General features: G+C 50.2%; 1 protein-coding gene across 12 annotated transcripts in view; it reads right to left on the reverse strand.

The window, feature by feature from the left end:
* FHOD3 (formin homology 2 domain containing 3) overlaps positions 1-10,808 on the reverse strand; it is a 522,587-nt gene extending 511,779 nt beyond the window's left edge. For 9 of the 12 annotated variants that reach the window (XM_019986698.2, XM_019986697.2, XM_070778524.1 and 6 more), the window contains exon 1: positions 10,528-10,808. In XM_019986698.2, coding sequence (XP_019842257.2) covers positions 10,528-10,692 — 165 coding nt within the window. In that variant the 5' untranslated portion in view covers positions 10,693-10,808. The remainder of the gene's footprint in view (positions 1-10,527) is intronic. The other 3 variants (XM_070778526.1, XM_019986701.2, XM_019986700.2) reach the window with 1 other exon arrangement.
* Positions 10,809-15,909: the final 5,101 nt, after the last annotated feature.

Consider the following 15,909-nt stretch of genomic DNA (forward strand, 5'->3'; position numbering starts at 1 on the left):
CTACATAGCCCATCGCCCCCTCCTGCAGGGCTGTGTGAGGACCAGCCAGGCGAGCCTGTGTCCCAGCGCCTTGTGAACTGCACAGACACGCCGTGGTTCTGCTCCTGGCATATTCAGGGATGAATCACCGTCCACAAAAATGCACCCAATTCTGGGAACAAAAAACCACTCATATCCATGACTATTGTTCTGGACAGGGTGCCCAGCTGCTCTCTTTTCCCTGCCCCCAGACACCCGGCCCTGCTAAATCTGAATGGGAGACCCCAAGAGGACTAGACGGGCCTCCTCACCCCCAGGCACAGGGCACTCAGACACCAGCCACTGAGAAACTCCCTGGTCGTGCAGAAGCCAGAGGGGCTGGTGATTTATGGAAGCTGCGATCTGAAGCCAGACAGGCTCTCCTGTGGCTGCAGCTACCATCTGATCCTGAAAAGGGGTAATAGATCCCTCTTAGGTGAGTGCCATCGCCTGAAATAAAATCTCCCCATAGCCACCGCAGTTGGCAAAGACCTGAATCTCCCCTGGGGGCAAGAAGGGTGGCTGGACTCTGCAGGCACCCCTCCAGTCTCCCAGATCCATCCTCTGCTCAGAATCCCCACCACTCACTGCGGCCACCTCTGTCCCCCACCCCCCGCCCCAGACACACACACCAGCTCACAACTCTCCTCGCCCTCCCCGCGCCCAGCCTGGGCAGCAGCAGTCAACCAGGAAGGCTCGGGAACAAATGGGAAAATGGGCATGAGTCAGTGCTCCCCCGCCTGGCCCTACAGGCCTCAAGCCTGGCCCCACGGAGCAGACCTCGGGACCCCCACCCAGGAGGGCCCCGGAGCACGCACCCACCCCTGCCAATGCAACAAGAAACGATGCTGACCGACGGTGGGCCTTCTCTGGCCAACCCCAGGCTTCCTGCCTCAGGGGATGGCCTGGGCTTGGTGTGGAAGAGGCCAGAAAATAAGGTTTTGAGGCTCTGAAGAGCTGGTTATACCTCACTCAGCCACAGTTTGTGAGGGAAATTGTGACATGCAAATCACGTTTGGAGGTTAGGAACCTGAAAAAGATGTGAGGATATTGGCTCTTGAAGGCCCTCCTGTTGCAGAGTCATCATGTATATAAATACAGCTGCACTTTTTCACTTAACTTTCTTTGGTTCTTTTATTGGGGCTTATTGTGTATCAGGCACTCTTCGAGGAACTGTGAGCTGAGTGGGGAGTTGAAATGCACTTTCTGCTACTAAAGGTTTATAGCTGGTGGGGAGATGGTAAGAAGGGATGAAGAACCAGAGCGTCACAGGTGGGAGGAGGCGAGGGGCCTGCACGGGACGGGGAGGGGGCCATGAAAGGCAGTGGAGATGACCCACAGGCACGGTCTCCCTCCAAGCTGGAGGGTGGAGGGGCAGACTGGGGAGAGCCATGGGCTTGAACCACCAGGGCAGCCTCTCTGTGAAACTGCAAGCATTTCAGCACAGCGAGGGATGGGGAGTGATGGGGAGGGAAGGACGGTCAGGACCGACTGGGAGTGGCAGACAGGAGGCCAGGTCCCAGAGAGGCCTGGGTGTCCTATGACAAGCTATGACTTTACCCTGATAATAATGGGAAACCACCAGCAAGAAGGCGGCGGCGGCAGAGAAAGCAGGTTGGGGGTAGATCAGAGCACTTACATACAGAGTCCAGATGGGAGCCCGGATGACTTGGGAATGGAAAGCAAGGGACGGGATAGGCGCAGAGGAGCTGAGGCTGATGAGCAGTTCTCATGATGTTTCCAAACAGGGAGATGCAGAAGGGGTGTAGCGAGCAGGTCTGGGAGAAGGAAGCTACTCGTTCCATCTTAAACATTTCTTACCTACATTTCCATATGTACAATTTTATAATGCGTGTTGGCTGTCAGGAAGTGAATGTGTCTCCGCAATATGTTGAGGCCCTACTCCTCAATGCGATGCTATCATGGCCTTTGGGCAGTAATTAGGTTTAAATAAGGTCATGAGGGTAGGACCCCCTGATGGGATTAGTGCCCTTACCAGAAAAGCAAGGCTTCCTGGTGGCACTAGTAGTAAAGAACCCACCTGCCAGTGTAGGAGACATAAGAGACACAGGTTCAATCTCTGGGTGAGGAAGATCCCCTGGAAGGGGGCATGACAACTCACTCCAGTATTCTTGCCTAAGGAATCCCATAGACAAAGGAGCCTGGCAGGCTACAGTCCATAGGGTCTCAAAGAGTCAGACACAACTAAAGCGACTTAACACACACACACAGGACAAATAAACATTGAAGAAAACAGAGACTTTTCCCTCACAGAGCAATGCTGACATGGGCCATGGTACATACATTAAAGATGACACACTACACAAATACAGTGGTATATTTTAATTCTAGTAGAACATGTTAAGAATAGTTCCCTTTGGGTGGTAAGAAAAGTGATTTCTATTTCTTCAGTGTGCTTTTCTGTAGTCTCAAAATACATACACATGCTCATTCTGTGATGGGAACAGACGCTTTGTTTGTTTCATAAGGACAGACTCTTTGCTCCCTGGCCTTCCCCTCCTTGAATCTAGCTTTGTTAGCTGTAACCTCTCCCCAGCGATGTCTCCCTGATTCCACACAAACAGCAAAATGGAATTGCAAGTGTGAAAATGCCTTAGGGTACCGGACATACACATATCAAGATACACATATTGATTTGAGTAATAAAAACAATCCAGACGACTCAGCTTCAACACAAAAAGAAAGCAGCTTTTTACTTCTGTCATCACTGGGAAAAGTATCCACACTTTCCATAACTCCTTCCAGCACTCTCTGTAGGTCACAGGTCACTCTACTTACCAAACCCTGAGGTCATGGTTCTTCTGCCTTATCCATCCTATTTCCATCCTCTTGGACTCACTCAGGCAATTAATGGTCCAGATCCACTTTCATCCCCATCTGTGGGGATATGAGGATCCACCTTTCCCGGTGAAAATCAGGGACAAATAAAGAATAAATTCTAACAAATAAAGGTCAAAAATGGAGAAACTTACATTACCATATGTAAAATAGATAAGCAATGGGAATTTGCTGTGTCTCAGGGAACTCAAACAGGGACTCTGTATCAACCTAGGGGCTTCCCAGGTAGCTCAGGGTAAATAATCTGCCTGCAATGCAGGAGATTCTGGTTCGATCCCTGGGTCAGGAAGATCCAGGAGAGAAGGAAATGGCAATCCATTCCAATACTCTTGCCTGGGAAATTCCATGGACAGAAGAGCCTGGTCCATGGGGTCACAAGAGTAGGACACGATTTAGTGATTAAACCACCACCAGAGGAGTGGGATGGGGAGGGAGGTGGGAGGGAGGTTCAAGAGGGAGAGGACATATGTATACCTATGGCTGATTCATGTTGAGGTTTGACAGAAAACAACACAATTCTGTAAAGCAATTATCCTTCAATTAAAAACTAAATAAATTTTTTAAAAATGGAGAAAGGCCACCCTTAAAGGGAGGGTGCCAACTGCTCTCTGTCATCCAAGGAGAAGCAGCTAGAACACGTCTGACCAGGGGCTTCACAGAAGGGACTTCTGCATGGACATGGCTGGGGTGAGAAGACCCCTCTTTTTTCCCTTTGACTCTATCATTCAACAGCTATTTACACGAACAATGTTCTAGGCACTGTTCCGAGTTCTAGGGCTAGACCAGTAAACCAAGCAGACCATGAAACAAACCAAGCAACCAAACCTCAGGGAGCAGCAGGCCAGCCCCTCAAGGGCCTGGGTGACCCTGAATGGCAGGGGGCGCTGAGGGAGGTTTGGAGCAGAGAAGGGCCGTACTCTGACCCTGTTTCCTCCTTAGCTGGTCACACAGGCCTGATTCCTACACTGTTCCCTCCATTAAAACCCAATGAATGGACCCCATCTCTAAGTTTTCATTTTTTCCTATTAATGGCCAGGTTCCCAGGCAAGGAGGGAACCTCCACCTCATTCCATTAAGATTTGCTATAAACTTGTGAGTAAGACAGTGGGGGTGGGGGGGTGTTAGCCCAAGAATACACTACTTAGGGGATCGGGGAGCCCAGAAACATCCGTTGAAGCTGTGGATAAGATGGAAGTCAGGGAGGCAGTGGAGACTGTACCCCTCAGGCGGCGGTCAGCCAGCTGCTTCCCCGCGGGTCGGGCACTCACACCCCTCCAGCGCCTGCAGCCTACGTGATGACGTCAGAGGGCGGAAGTCCCCTCACGGTGGTCAGGAGGGTTGAAAGCCAGGTATCCAGGGTGTGGCACACTTAATAGTAATTATGAGCAACTTCACTTTCCTTTCCTTTCTCTTTCATTTAATTAAACTACAGATAGAGCAGTAGGGGATCAAGGATGGGAGCACTGGACTTAAATATCAGTAGAGGCACTACAAAAAAATTTGCTGATCAACCACCTCAGTCATAGCAAACACACTTAGGACACACATTGACACTTAATGAAAGGACTGTGAACCCAAAGGGAACCTTAGAACCCATAACCTAGCTTTTTATCTCTTTTATTAAAAACAAAGTTAAATGTATGAAAAAGTACAGAAAATAGTCTAATGACTCACCCATATATCTATCAACCAGCTCTAACTCATAGTCTATCTTGTTTCCTCTATATATTCACCCACCTACTTCTTGCCCCTCAACCAAGATTATTTTGGAGCAAATTATATGATTTCATCTATAAATATTTCAGTATGTATCTCTGAAACACACAAACTTTTAAACAGCACAATATTATTATCCACTTTAATAATTTTAATGTTAAATACTGTTATTCATTTTATTTTTATTAACTTAACTTTACTAATTTTTAATATCCAGAAGTCACTGTTCAGGTTTCCCCAATGGTCTCAAATATTTGTTTGTAATGTGTTTGTTTGAATCAGCATCCAGTTAGAGCCACACGTTGCAACCGGTGGATATATCTCTTAAATCTCTTTTAATCTAAGGTTTCCTTCCATCTCCAACTTCTCCTTTACCATTTATTTGTTAGAGAAACTATAATTTCCCCCAATCTGGATTTTGTTGATTACATCCCTGTGGTGAGGTTTAACATTCATTGTAACAATTTCCCCATTCTTTCTTACTTAGTTCAGAACAAGGCACAGTAACATAACCCAATAAAATAGCTAAAACAAAAACAAACAAAAAGCAGTCTGATTGCCTCCGTAAAGGACCAGATGCTGACAAACTCAAGACTGGAAATGCCCCACAGACGTGGAACCAGCTACTCAGATTAGAAAACCGGGTTTAAAGCCGGGACACTCCTGAGCTGGCCAGAGGTACAGTACGGAGGTTGCAGGAGAGGTGACTGTCCTCCGTCTGAGGACAGGAAGGTTCCAGGGACACTTCAGAGAAAAATAAACCATGGAGGGGGACGCAGGCTGGAGTTGGGGGGTGGGGGGGGGGTTGCTCCTGAGTTGGTTTCAGCACGTTAATCAGTTTTAAATCTGCCACCGTTAAAGACGAACATTTCAGAGTCCAGAGGAGGAGGGCAAAGGCAGTACTGTGTTTTCCAGAGGGAAGCAGGTTGGACTCCGAGGGCAAGAGGCACAGACTCCCAAGAGCTTCTGCACTGGAAGGACTTAGCAGAGCTCACGACTTAACTCACAGCCTGTGACAGGCAGCCCCCTCCGCCCTCCCCTCGCCCAGCACAGAGCGCATGTGCTCTGCCAGTTTTCTAATAATGGGACACAGTTGGCTACAGGCTCTGGAGTAAAAAAAGACTTGACCTTAAATCCCAGCTCCTCCACTTAAAGGTAGTGTGACCTTAGACAACCTGCCTAAGCTCCCTGTGCCTCAGTTTCCTCATCTGTTAACTGCAGACACCACTGTCGGTCTGCACTAACTCTTGTGAGGTTAATGGGGTTGTAACGCCAAGGCTCACTGAACAGTGCCTAGAACAAGCGCATTATACAGTAGCCCTTCACCCCCAAAGGTTTCTGCCAGACCACCCCCACCCAGACCCTGGCAGGGAGCCATACCTGCGCCCGCTGGACATCCAACTGGGTTCCTGATGCAGTCTGTGGCCACGCATGGCACAAAGTCAACTGACCCATAAAGGGTTCAATCCCACGAGCCTGATCCCAATAGCCCAGCTCCAACCAACTGAGCTAATTACGGTAGACTGGGAGTCAACTCGGGTTGGAGACGCCCATAGCTGTTCATACAACATTCTCAAACAGTTTTGTCCTAAGATGCTGTGTGACACAACACACTGGCCAACTTTACTAATGACCTCATCTTTAAAAAATCTTAATGTAATGTAACAAACAGATGTGTCCCTTAAGAGGATTAAGGTGGAAATTCATTAGAGCAGTAATACCAGTGGATTTGTGTTCTAAAACTGACGCCCATCAATCATCTCAGTGCACGCTTCGTCTTAGTGCTGCTCAGCCTCAGGGAGAACCCTGGAGAACTGGGCAGCCAGGTCTTTACCTTCAAGGCAGGTATGTGTGAACAGGGGGCGCATGGAAAACCCTCTTAGCCCTGCACTGAGTCTAACTTAAATGACCTCTAGTCCCCTCTGCCCAGACTGCAGTGTGCACAGGAATCTTCAATGCATCTTGGGAAAACACACATTCTGACTCCGCAGGCCTGGGGAGGCCTGAGAGTGCATTTCTAAGAGCCCAGGTGACACCCAGCCCACACGCGGAGGACCAAGGTTCCAATCCTCACAGCAATCAGCTGTCTTGCAGGTGGTGTAGCCGAGGCAGCAAGGGAACCACAAAGAGAAAGGCAGTGAGAAAGGAATGAACAGGGCACTGTCCAGGCTAATCCAATGAGAGGATGGAACTCTGAAACGTGGGCAGGCTGCCTGGAAGGAGGAAACTCAAGACACAGAAGTAGAGTCATTAAGGGCTCGGACCTGGTGCCAAATGCCAGTCCTGGAACTTCCCACTCACATGGCCCGCTGACTTTTTTTTTTTGCTTCGGGCTCTTCGGCTTTAAGATGCAACTGTCCCAGTGCCTGACCCATGGGGTGGTCTCGGGCTTGGCAGAAGAATGCATGTCTGGGACAGTGCTTGGCGCAGGCAAGTGGCCAGAACCTGAGAGCTATTATTCTCTACTCTCTAGTCCACAGCAGCCAGGGAAACATTTCCTGAATTAAATTATTAGGTCATAATTGCCATTTTGACACACATGCTAGTTAGCACTTTTTTGTAATATTCTACAATTTCAGTTTGCCTCTCAAAAAGAAATAAGAATCCTTAGAGTCTTTGCCTTTAGCACCAATTAATCCAAATACATTCATGCTTTGAAAGGTCCATGATTCTGTTAATTCTACTGCACAGTTTTTTGTAAATTAGAAGTCCTATAATTATAATTCTTTTTAAGGCACTAAACCAGAAATAAACACCTGTTCATGCAGCATTTGAAAACAAAAGGCCTCACATAGTCCAGATAAAACATATAACCACCAGAATAAACATCTCCCCAGTGAGAATACGGTACCTATTCTCTGTACTGACCTTTTTATTATCAGACCAATCATTTATTTAATCATCCTCAAGGAACTACTATAAAAATCTGGGGGGAGGGGAGGCTTCAGTCTACCAGCTTAGGGAAAAAAAAGAAAACATTATAAGAACAATGTGTTGTTTCTGTCCAAGTCAATGGTTTAAATGAACAACTAATTTCGAATGGAGTCAGCAAACAAAAGATAAATTTATACATACTTCCCAAGGTTAGGAAAAGATACATAGGCTCAAGCTTGGGCTGAGAAGGACATGAGGGGTAAACCAATTCAGAGGTTCCCAGAGGTTCCTTAGGGGAACTTTACAAATTAAGACCCTCTGCAGGGTCTTTGAGGGGTGTGTTACACAGGTGTGTCCACTTAGTGAAAATTCATCCAGCTGCTCACGTGGGGCCTACACACTTTTCTGTGTATGCCATCTACTTCGAGCAAAAGTCTGCACTCCCAGGTAAGATGGCTGAGGATGCTAAGAGTTTCTGAAGTTCACAGTCACGCTTCTCCCCCTTCACCACCCAGAATATCCCCTGCTCCAGAAACTCATCTTCCTGCCAGGCCGGGCTCAAGGAGACCCATGGCAGGGGCATGCCCACTCCCTCACCGTTAGCTAATTCATAGCCAGGTTGGTAACAATTTGTTTCCCCCTCTGGCTGTGAACTCTATCAGGTCAGCAATTCTGTCTCAGTGCTCTTACTCATGCTAGTAACATTCACTTGCCCCAGGCCAAAAAGTACCTGGCCTAGAAAACTGAGTCGGGAACTCCCCGAGTTAATGGAACAGAAGCCAGAGTAGATGCGGAGTTGGCCAAACGACTGGTCCAGGGAGCAGAACAGCAGTGGGGTCTCAAGTCACACAGACCACGTTTCAATATCAGCTCCCACTCTTAGAGAAACTAGGTTACTCAACTGTTCTTGGCCTCAGTTTCCTCATCCATCAAACAGGTCCAGTAAAAGTCAGCACTTGACAGATATGTGTAACATGAAATGAGATGCCACACTGACATCCCTAGTAGAGCACACACCTACATACCAAGCACTCAAAACTCATTAGCTCTGTCTATCACAGATGGATCATTCAATCTGGGAGATCTCCTGCTGGAAATTAACCAGCATTTTACAATAGTAATGCACACCTGGGCACAGAAATGCCCTGAATTCTGCTTTGTAGAACCCTGGCTAATACAACCAGCCACTGAGTTGGCTCTAGATGTGAACAACCATGCCACACATCTGATGGTACGACAGGGGTCTTCAGGCAACAGACTCTGAGACTGAGGCTGGCCGGGCCCCCCAAGACAAGGGATCAAGGGTGTCTGTGGGACGTCTTCAGGTTCTGTTTATTCCACAAGGGTCATCGCTGAAAGTCCTGTGAGCCAGTGCATCTGCTGTGCTGTGGCTTTCTGGGGGCATGGGGGCGGGGGACAGCGTAACGCTGGGGCATTGGGATCTCCTACCAGACCAGGAACGCTGGATCAGGCTACAGGGCTCATCCATGGAAACATAAAAATGTATGTCAGTTTCCAGCTTGAAAGGTCAACCCTGGGTTTGAAATCCAAGGAAACCACTTCAAGGTCACAGGGCCACAATTATGAGTCTTCTGCGGTTTCAACAAAGGATCACTATAATCAGAGACCATAATGAATGAAACAACCATGCTGAAGAAGCCCTACAAAGATTTTTAACTGAATTCACTGATCAAGGAACCAAGTAACTGACAAAGTGATCCTGATAAGCTGAATCCACAAGACATCTTTCTGTCTCCCCATCTCCCAACCCAACCTTTCATGACCACAGGGATTCCCGGGACTATCCATCCTGCACCAACACAGAGAAAAGGAGATAGAACTGCCCTACTCCTCATTCCTGAAGATGGGTTACTCATTAAGTAATGGGGGCTGGGGAGGGGAGGGGGGAGCCGTGATATACTACCAACGGACACCACTGCCAAAGTTCACTGGTTTCCACATCAACCTCCCTCCCTTCTTCCAAGGCAGGTGAACAACATACAGAAACCTAAGGAATTTTTAAAACTTAATTTTGTTCTTCTTGTCATCAAGTGTTAACGCTTCCAAATATTTATCAGTTGTTGATCCTCAAAGAATAAATCATCTACAAGCTTTGATATGAACCCTAAGCCGGGGAGGTGGGGGGTGTGTGTGGGGGGGGGTGAAGTACCAGGAAAGTTATTCAAGATGCAGTCACTCTATGAAGTGGGAGGAAGGGTTCTCCTGGGTAAACTAAATGGTTGGCTTTCAGTGCCCAGCTCTCTTTGCAATACACACACTTTGCAAGATGCCTGTCCCGCAAAGGGTTAAAAAAGAAAAAGAAAAAAAAAAAAATCAAGCCATTCTTCCCAGGGGTCACTCACTTCGGGCTTTGTGCACGAGGGCCGCCCCTCGGCGCCCCCGCCCCTCCTCCCACGGCCACTGCTCCCCAAAGACCACCTGCTTCTAAGAAAAAAGGGGCTGCTCTGAGCACGATTGCTGAGCGCTGGCGGCGTCCTCCGCGGCGCCCCCAGGGGTGGAAGGAGAGGCGTCCCCGGGAAGCGTGCTTTATCTCGAGGGTCGCGCTGCCGCCTGCAGCGGCCCCAAAGGTCGAAGAGGTTTTGTCCCGGGCGTCGCTCGGGGCCCTCCTCGAAAGGACCAGAGTCCCCGGGGCCCGGGTTCTTTCCGCGCGCAGCTCGGCGCCCGCCCGCCAGGGTGCGGGGACCGACCGCCGGCGTCCGAACCCACCCCGCCCACCCGGCCGAGCTAACGGCGAGGCGCGGGGAACCCTCTGCATCCCGCCTCCGGTCGGCGCCGCACCTGTTCGGCCTTGCCCGCCCCCGCTCTGGGCCGGAACGCGGGGCGGTCCTCCTCGCCGGCCCGGGCGATCCCGAGCCAGCCGGCGCGTGCCCGGACCCCTCTGCCTAACGGGGAGAGGGGAGGTCTGCCCTTGGGCGCTGGTCCCCCGGCCGCACCCAGCTCAGCTCGCCCGCGGCGCCCCTACCCCGGCGCGTCCCGCAGCAGGGACTGCGCCCAAGGGGCCCAGCCCGCCCCCCCACCCCGCCTCCCGCCCGGCCGTACCTTGTGCGGCGCCCGCAGCAGTCGGTGGACCCCGGCCAGCTGGGTGCCGAGCGCGAGGTCCTCGCGGAACGTGAACAGCGGCGGCCGGCTGGGCTCGGGGAAGTTGGTGCTGTTGAAAGGGTCCGTATCGTCCAAGAACTGCACCCGGCAGGCCAGAGTGGCCATGATGCATCCCTGCCCCAGGGGGGCGCGGGCCCCGGGATCGACGGGGGTCACCGCAAGCAGGGGAGGCCGCGGCCGCCGCTCGCTGGCTCGCGGGCTCGCAGGCTCCGGCGCGCCTGGCTGCAGCCCGGGCTCCGGCCGCGGGGGGCGGGACGGGGGCGGGGCCGGCGGGCCCCCTCCTCCCGGGGCTCGCCGGCTCCTCCCCTTCTGCGTCCCCCGCGCGCCAGCAGGGACCCACGCGACTCGCCGCTAGGAACGCGAAAGGGAGAGCGGCTCGCGCAGTATCCGCAGCCCTGGGCCGAGTGCGCTGGCGGAAAGACCCCCGAACCCTCCCCACACACAAAGCTCCGCGGGCAGACCCCGCAGCACGTGCGCCCCGGCCGAGCTGCACCCCTCGGAGCTAGGGGAACCGAGGTGTAGGGCGGGTGGGGGCAGAGCCGTCCTCGGGCATCTTATCCATCTGAAAGCAGGCTTAACTCTTTCCAGATGAAGGCGGCGGCGGCCGGACTCCTGCTGCCTGGATTCGGAAAGCCCCAGCTGGGCACCAGGAGGCGAGGAAGCCCCCCGCCCCACCCCACCCCACCCCACCCCGACAAGCAAGAAAGTAAGCAGGGTAGTGGCAGCCACCTGGAGCCCTGGGCAGGGTTCCGGGGAGGTTTCCCTCGGAGAGAAGGAAGCTAAGAAGGAGGAGGGTGAACCGGGGATCGCTGGCAGCGGTTCTTAAGAAACAAGCCCAGGAGGGCGCCAGGCGGGAGGCTTCGGGGGCTGCGTGTGCTGGTTGATCCTCCGCATCCCCACGGCCTTTTGGCCAGTGAGGTCTCCTAAAGCCCTAAATGGATCTAGTGGGGCAACAGGGGCGCTTCCGGGGGGTCACCGAATTGCAGGGAGGCCGCGGCGAGCGAGGGGCCCACCGGGCACGGAGGGACTTGGAGGGAAGGTTTGCAGGCTGCCCGCCTCGGCCTGCCCGGCGCCTCGAGGCTTCTCGCTGCTCGAGGGTGACCCCCTTCGTTTCCAATAAGAACTCCCGGTTCTCTCCATTCCCAGGCTATGGCCAAGGTCGCGGGTACCCTCGTGCCTCATGCAGGTCTCGTGGAATAAACTCAGTGGCTCTCAACATCCGCGTCTAAACAAGCCGACTTTGTGACATGTGGCTCCCCTTCTGGCTTCAAGGGGAAGTAACCCCGCGTCCCACGCTTAGCCTCTTCACGCGCACCTGTGACCTTCCGTTTCCGTGGACCCTCCCCGACGCACGTCCAGGCTTAACGCCTGTTCTTAAAATAACCATGATCCGTGACACCTGCTCGTTCCTGCAGAGCTAGTTCTCTCTGCACGAGTCCTTTAGACAGGCCAGTACATCAACCTCACCATCAGCTCTTGGGCAGAGGCTAAAATCCCATCCGCTCTGAACCCCTGCCTCCTACCCTCCCATTTTCATCACCATTTTCATTTCTCCTCAGTGAGGGAGGCCTCCATTCTTTCTAGCCGCCCCATTTCTCACCTCTGTCCCTACATGAATCCCAGCCCATCAGTGACCTCCATGCTGTATCACTTTCTTGGCCTCAGCTAGCAGGTCCCAAGAATGTTCCCACCCCATCCACTGCTGGCAGCAGCCACTCTAATGACCCACCCCGCTCCTCCCAGGTTTCTCAGCACTGCTCACGGTGGCCCTCCATTCATCTCAGGCTGCCACAAGCTTCTGCCCCTTCACCTACAGATTATTCAATAAAGAAGGTCATGGCTCCAGGGTGAAGTCCTCCCCTTCCCACTCCCCTCCTCTCCATTGGAATGTCCATCTTCCGTCTCCTCCATCTCAAGAGATGACCAAAGCCCTGGTTTTCTTCTTGCTCAAGGCTCTACTTCATCTGGATCCTGAGTCCCTTCCTGGCTCCTCTGGGATCAGCCTGTGTCACTGATCTGGCCTTCTTCTTCCTTCCTTCCTGGGCTCCTTCCCCTTGAGAATCAGGACCAGCCTCCTGGCACACAGCCTGGGCTAATCCTACAGATCCCAGCTCTTAGAAGAGCCCCGCGCTGGTTTCACACTCTGCTATTGTGGTCCTTAAATTCATAACAATGTAACAAGAGGACTGGAAGTTTCATTCTGCATTGGGATCCACAGGTTATACAGCTGGTCCTGATGAGCGTAAATACTCAAGTGTTTTCTCTTAAAAACTACATCTTTATGAAGGCTGCCTCTCCGTGGCTTATCTCTTCTTCACTTCCTGATCAGCTTCTGAAAGCAAGAGCTACATTCATTTCTCAGCATCGTCACCACCTCTTTGCTCCACACCCCAAAACATCTGATGGACAGCCCTCCCTGCTATTCTGAGACCATTAGTGCCATCCTTGTTGCCTCGTTAGGGGGACACCTCAGCCTTGCCATCCACTTTCTCAGCAGCATCTGTCACCATGGACCACACTTTTTTCAAACTCTTTTCTCTCAGCTTCATTAGTTCTACCCATTCTAAGTTCACCTTCTCCCTCTTCATCAGCTCTTCTCATTTCCTCTGGGCTCTGTTCGCCTCGTAAAAATAGAGCATCACAACTACAGTTTCTGTTAATATATATCTGTGTTCCCACTAAACTGAAAACCAGCGTAGGGCAGGGAGCATGTGATATTCAACCCTATACACCCCCCGCCCCCAGTGCCTGGCAGAGTGCCTAGCACAGAAAAGGCACACCATAGATTCTGGTGCGTGAGTGAAACATCAGAGACATCTTTGGGTCCTGTATCCTCCTATTGGTCACTATGACCTGTCACTGAATCAGCCTTTGAACTCTTTCTCAACTCTCCCTCTGTCTGGCCCTCACTTCCTATGCTAGTCTTCCAATGTGTCTCCCACCCCCAGTCCTGCATCCTACATTGGAGCTTCCACAGGTGTCTCAGAGCCAGTGATCTTTCAAAGATGTACATTAGATGTGTCATATCTCAGGGGAAAATCCTTACATGCAAAACCCACAAGACTGTCTAAGATCTGCTCCAATTTACCACTCCAGACTTACTCCTTCACATCCTGGCAATGTTGAATTATTACCCTTTCCCAAACATGCTGAAAGCTGAGCATATAAAGAAAGCTGAGTGCCGAAGAGTTGATGCTTTTGAACTGTGGTGTTGAAGAAGATTCTTGAGAGTCCCTTGGACTGCAAAGATATCCAGTCAGTCATCCTAAAGGAGATCAGTCCTGAATATTCATTGGAAGGGCTAATGCTGAAGCTGAAACTCCAATACTTTAGCCACCTGATGGGAAGAACTGACTCATTTGAAATGACCCTGATGCTGGAAAGATTGAAGGCAGGAGAATGGGATGGCAGAGGATGAGATGGTTGGATGACATCACCAATTTGATGGACATGAGTTTGAATAAGCTCTGGGAGTTGGTGATGGACAGGAAAGCCTGGCTTGCTGCAGTCCATGGAGTTGCAGAGTCAAACACAACTGAGTGACTGAACTGACTGAAACATGCTGAGATTTTTCATGTGAGCTTCTCAACCTGGAATGCTCTTACCTATCTAGTTAGCCAGCTGAACCCACTTATCCTCCAACACACATTTCTAAGATCAGCTCTTCTAGAGAGACATCTCCAACTTCACCCCCAAACAAGGATGGTATCTCTTTCCTTTGTGGTCTCAGATTACTTTCTACTGTGGCTATGGTAGCTCTTTTCATGTTGCATTGAAAATACTTGCTTACTGGTATGCCTGCTCTTCTAAACCACAAGACTTTAAAGGATTGGAATTTGTCTTACTCAATTTTAGTTTTAAAACTTTAAATAGGGACTGGCACCTAAAATGAAACCTTCAAAAAATTTAATCATAGAGGCCATCCTCAATTCTTTTGAGGATTTCTGCCCTGACAACTCACTTGAAACTGCTCTTAGCAATAATATATTCCTCTGATTAACAGCCAACTTTTTTTCTCAACGTATTTTTTGAAATCATTCTGTTTTAACTTTTTGTAGTTTAAAAGGTCAAGAGTTATAACAAAAAATACCAGTTCCCTGTTTCATGATCACCGCTTACCTCCCTTCTCACTTCCCAGAAGCACTCACTTTTAAATAATAAGGACACTGCTCTATTTTGATCAACTAATTTTAGAGAATATACTGACTTTATACCATGCTACATTACAGACTTCCTTCCTCCATCATCCCAATATAGTTTTATCACGATTTTAGTCAAATTCTTATTTTTTTAGTCTTTTTATTTATTACTGATTTCTATTTTGGGCTTCCCTGGTAGCTCATTGGTAAAGAATCGGCCTGCAATGCGGGTTCCCCGGGTCAGGAAGATCCCCTGGAGAAGGAAATGGCAACCCACTCCAGTATTCTTGCCAGGAAAATCCCCTGGACAGAGGAGTCTGACAGGCTACAGTCCATGTGGTCACAAAAGAGTCAAACGTGACTTAGTGAGTAAACAGCAATAACAAGTTTTATTTATTTGTTTTTGGCTGCACTGGCTCTTTGTTGTTTGTGTGGGCTTTCTCTAGTTGCAGCGAGCAGGCGCTGCTCTTTGCTGCAGTGAGCAGGCTTCTTACTGCAGTGGCTTCTCTCCTTTGGAGCACAGGCTCTCGGCCCACCGCTTCAGTCGTTGCAGCACACAGGCTCAGTAATTGTGGCGGGAGGGCTTAGTTGCTCCACAGCACGTGGAATCTTCCCAGACCAGGGATCAAACCCGTGTCCCCTGCATTGGCCAGGGGATACTTATCCATTCCACCACCAGGGGAATCCTCACGATTTTTTAAGTAATGGTTGTGTTATTATTGTTCACTTTTATGCCAAGTAGTTCACATGATTACATGGCCTTTCTTGAACACCTTTTTGGTTTTTTTTCTGAAGTTAATATTTGCCTCAATTTTTTTCAGTTGTTTATTTTTTTCTTGGGCAGCCAGTTAGATCTCATATCCTGCAACAGCTCTGAAAATGCCTCTTTCGATAATATCAAATAATTTCTCGATGCTATATTTTAGCCCTAGGACACTCCTCTCAGAAACACCCCTCTGGCCGTCCTCCACCCTCCTGCTCCTCTCAGCCCTTTCCTACCCAGGATTTCCTTGGCATCCCTCTTGTGTGGGAACCCCTGGTTCTCAGATCACATGTCATATTCTTTCTTGGTTTACACTTGCAATTTTTTAAAAAAAAATACAGGGCCCAGTAGCTTTCTGAGAAAATGTAAATTTTTGAAACTTTCATGTCTAAAAGTAATTTTTATTCTCTGGTAGCTCAA

The sequence above is a fragment of the Bos indicus genome, chromosome 24 (genome assembly GCF_029378745.1).
Source record: "Bos indicus isolate NIAB-ARS_2022 breed Sahiwal x Tharparkar chromosome 24, NIAB-ARS_B.indTharparkar_mat_pri_1.0, whole genome shotgun sequence".
Lineage (NCBI taxonomy): Eukaryota > Metazoa > Chordata > Mammalia > Artiodactyla > Bovidae > Bos > Bos indicus.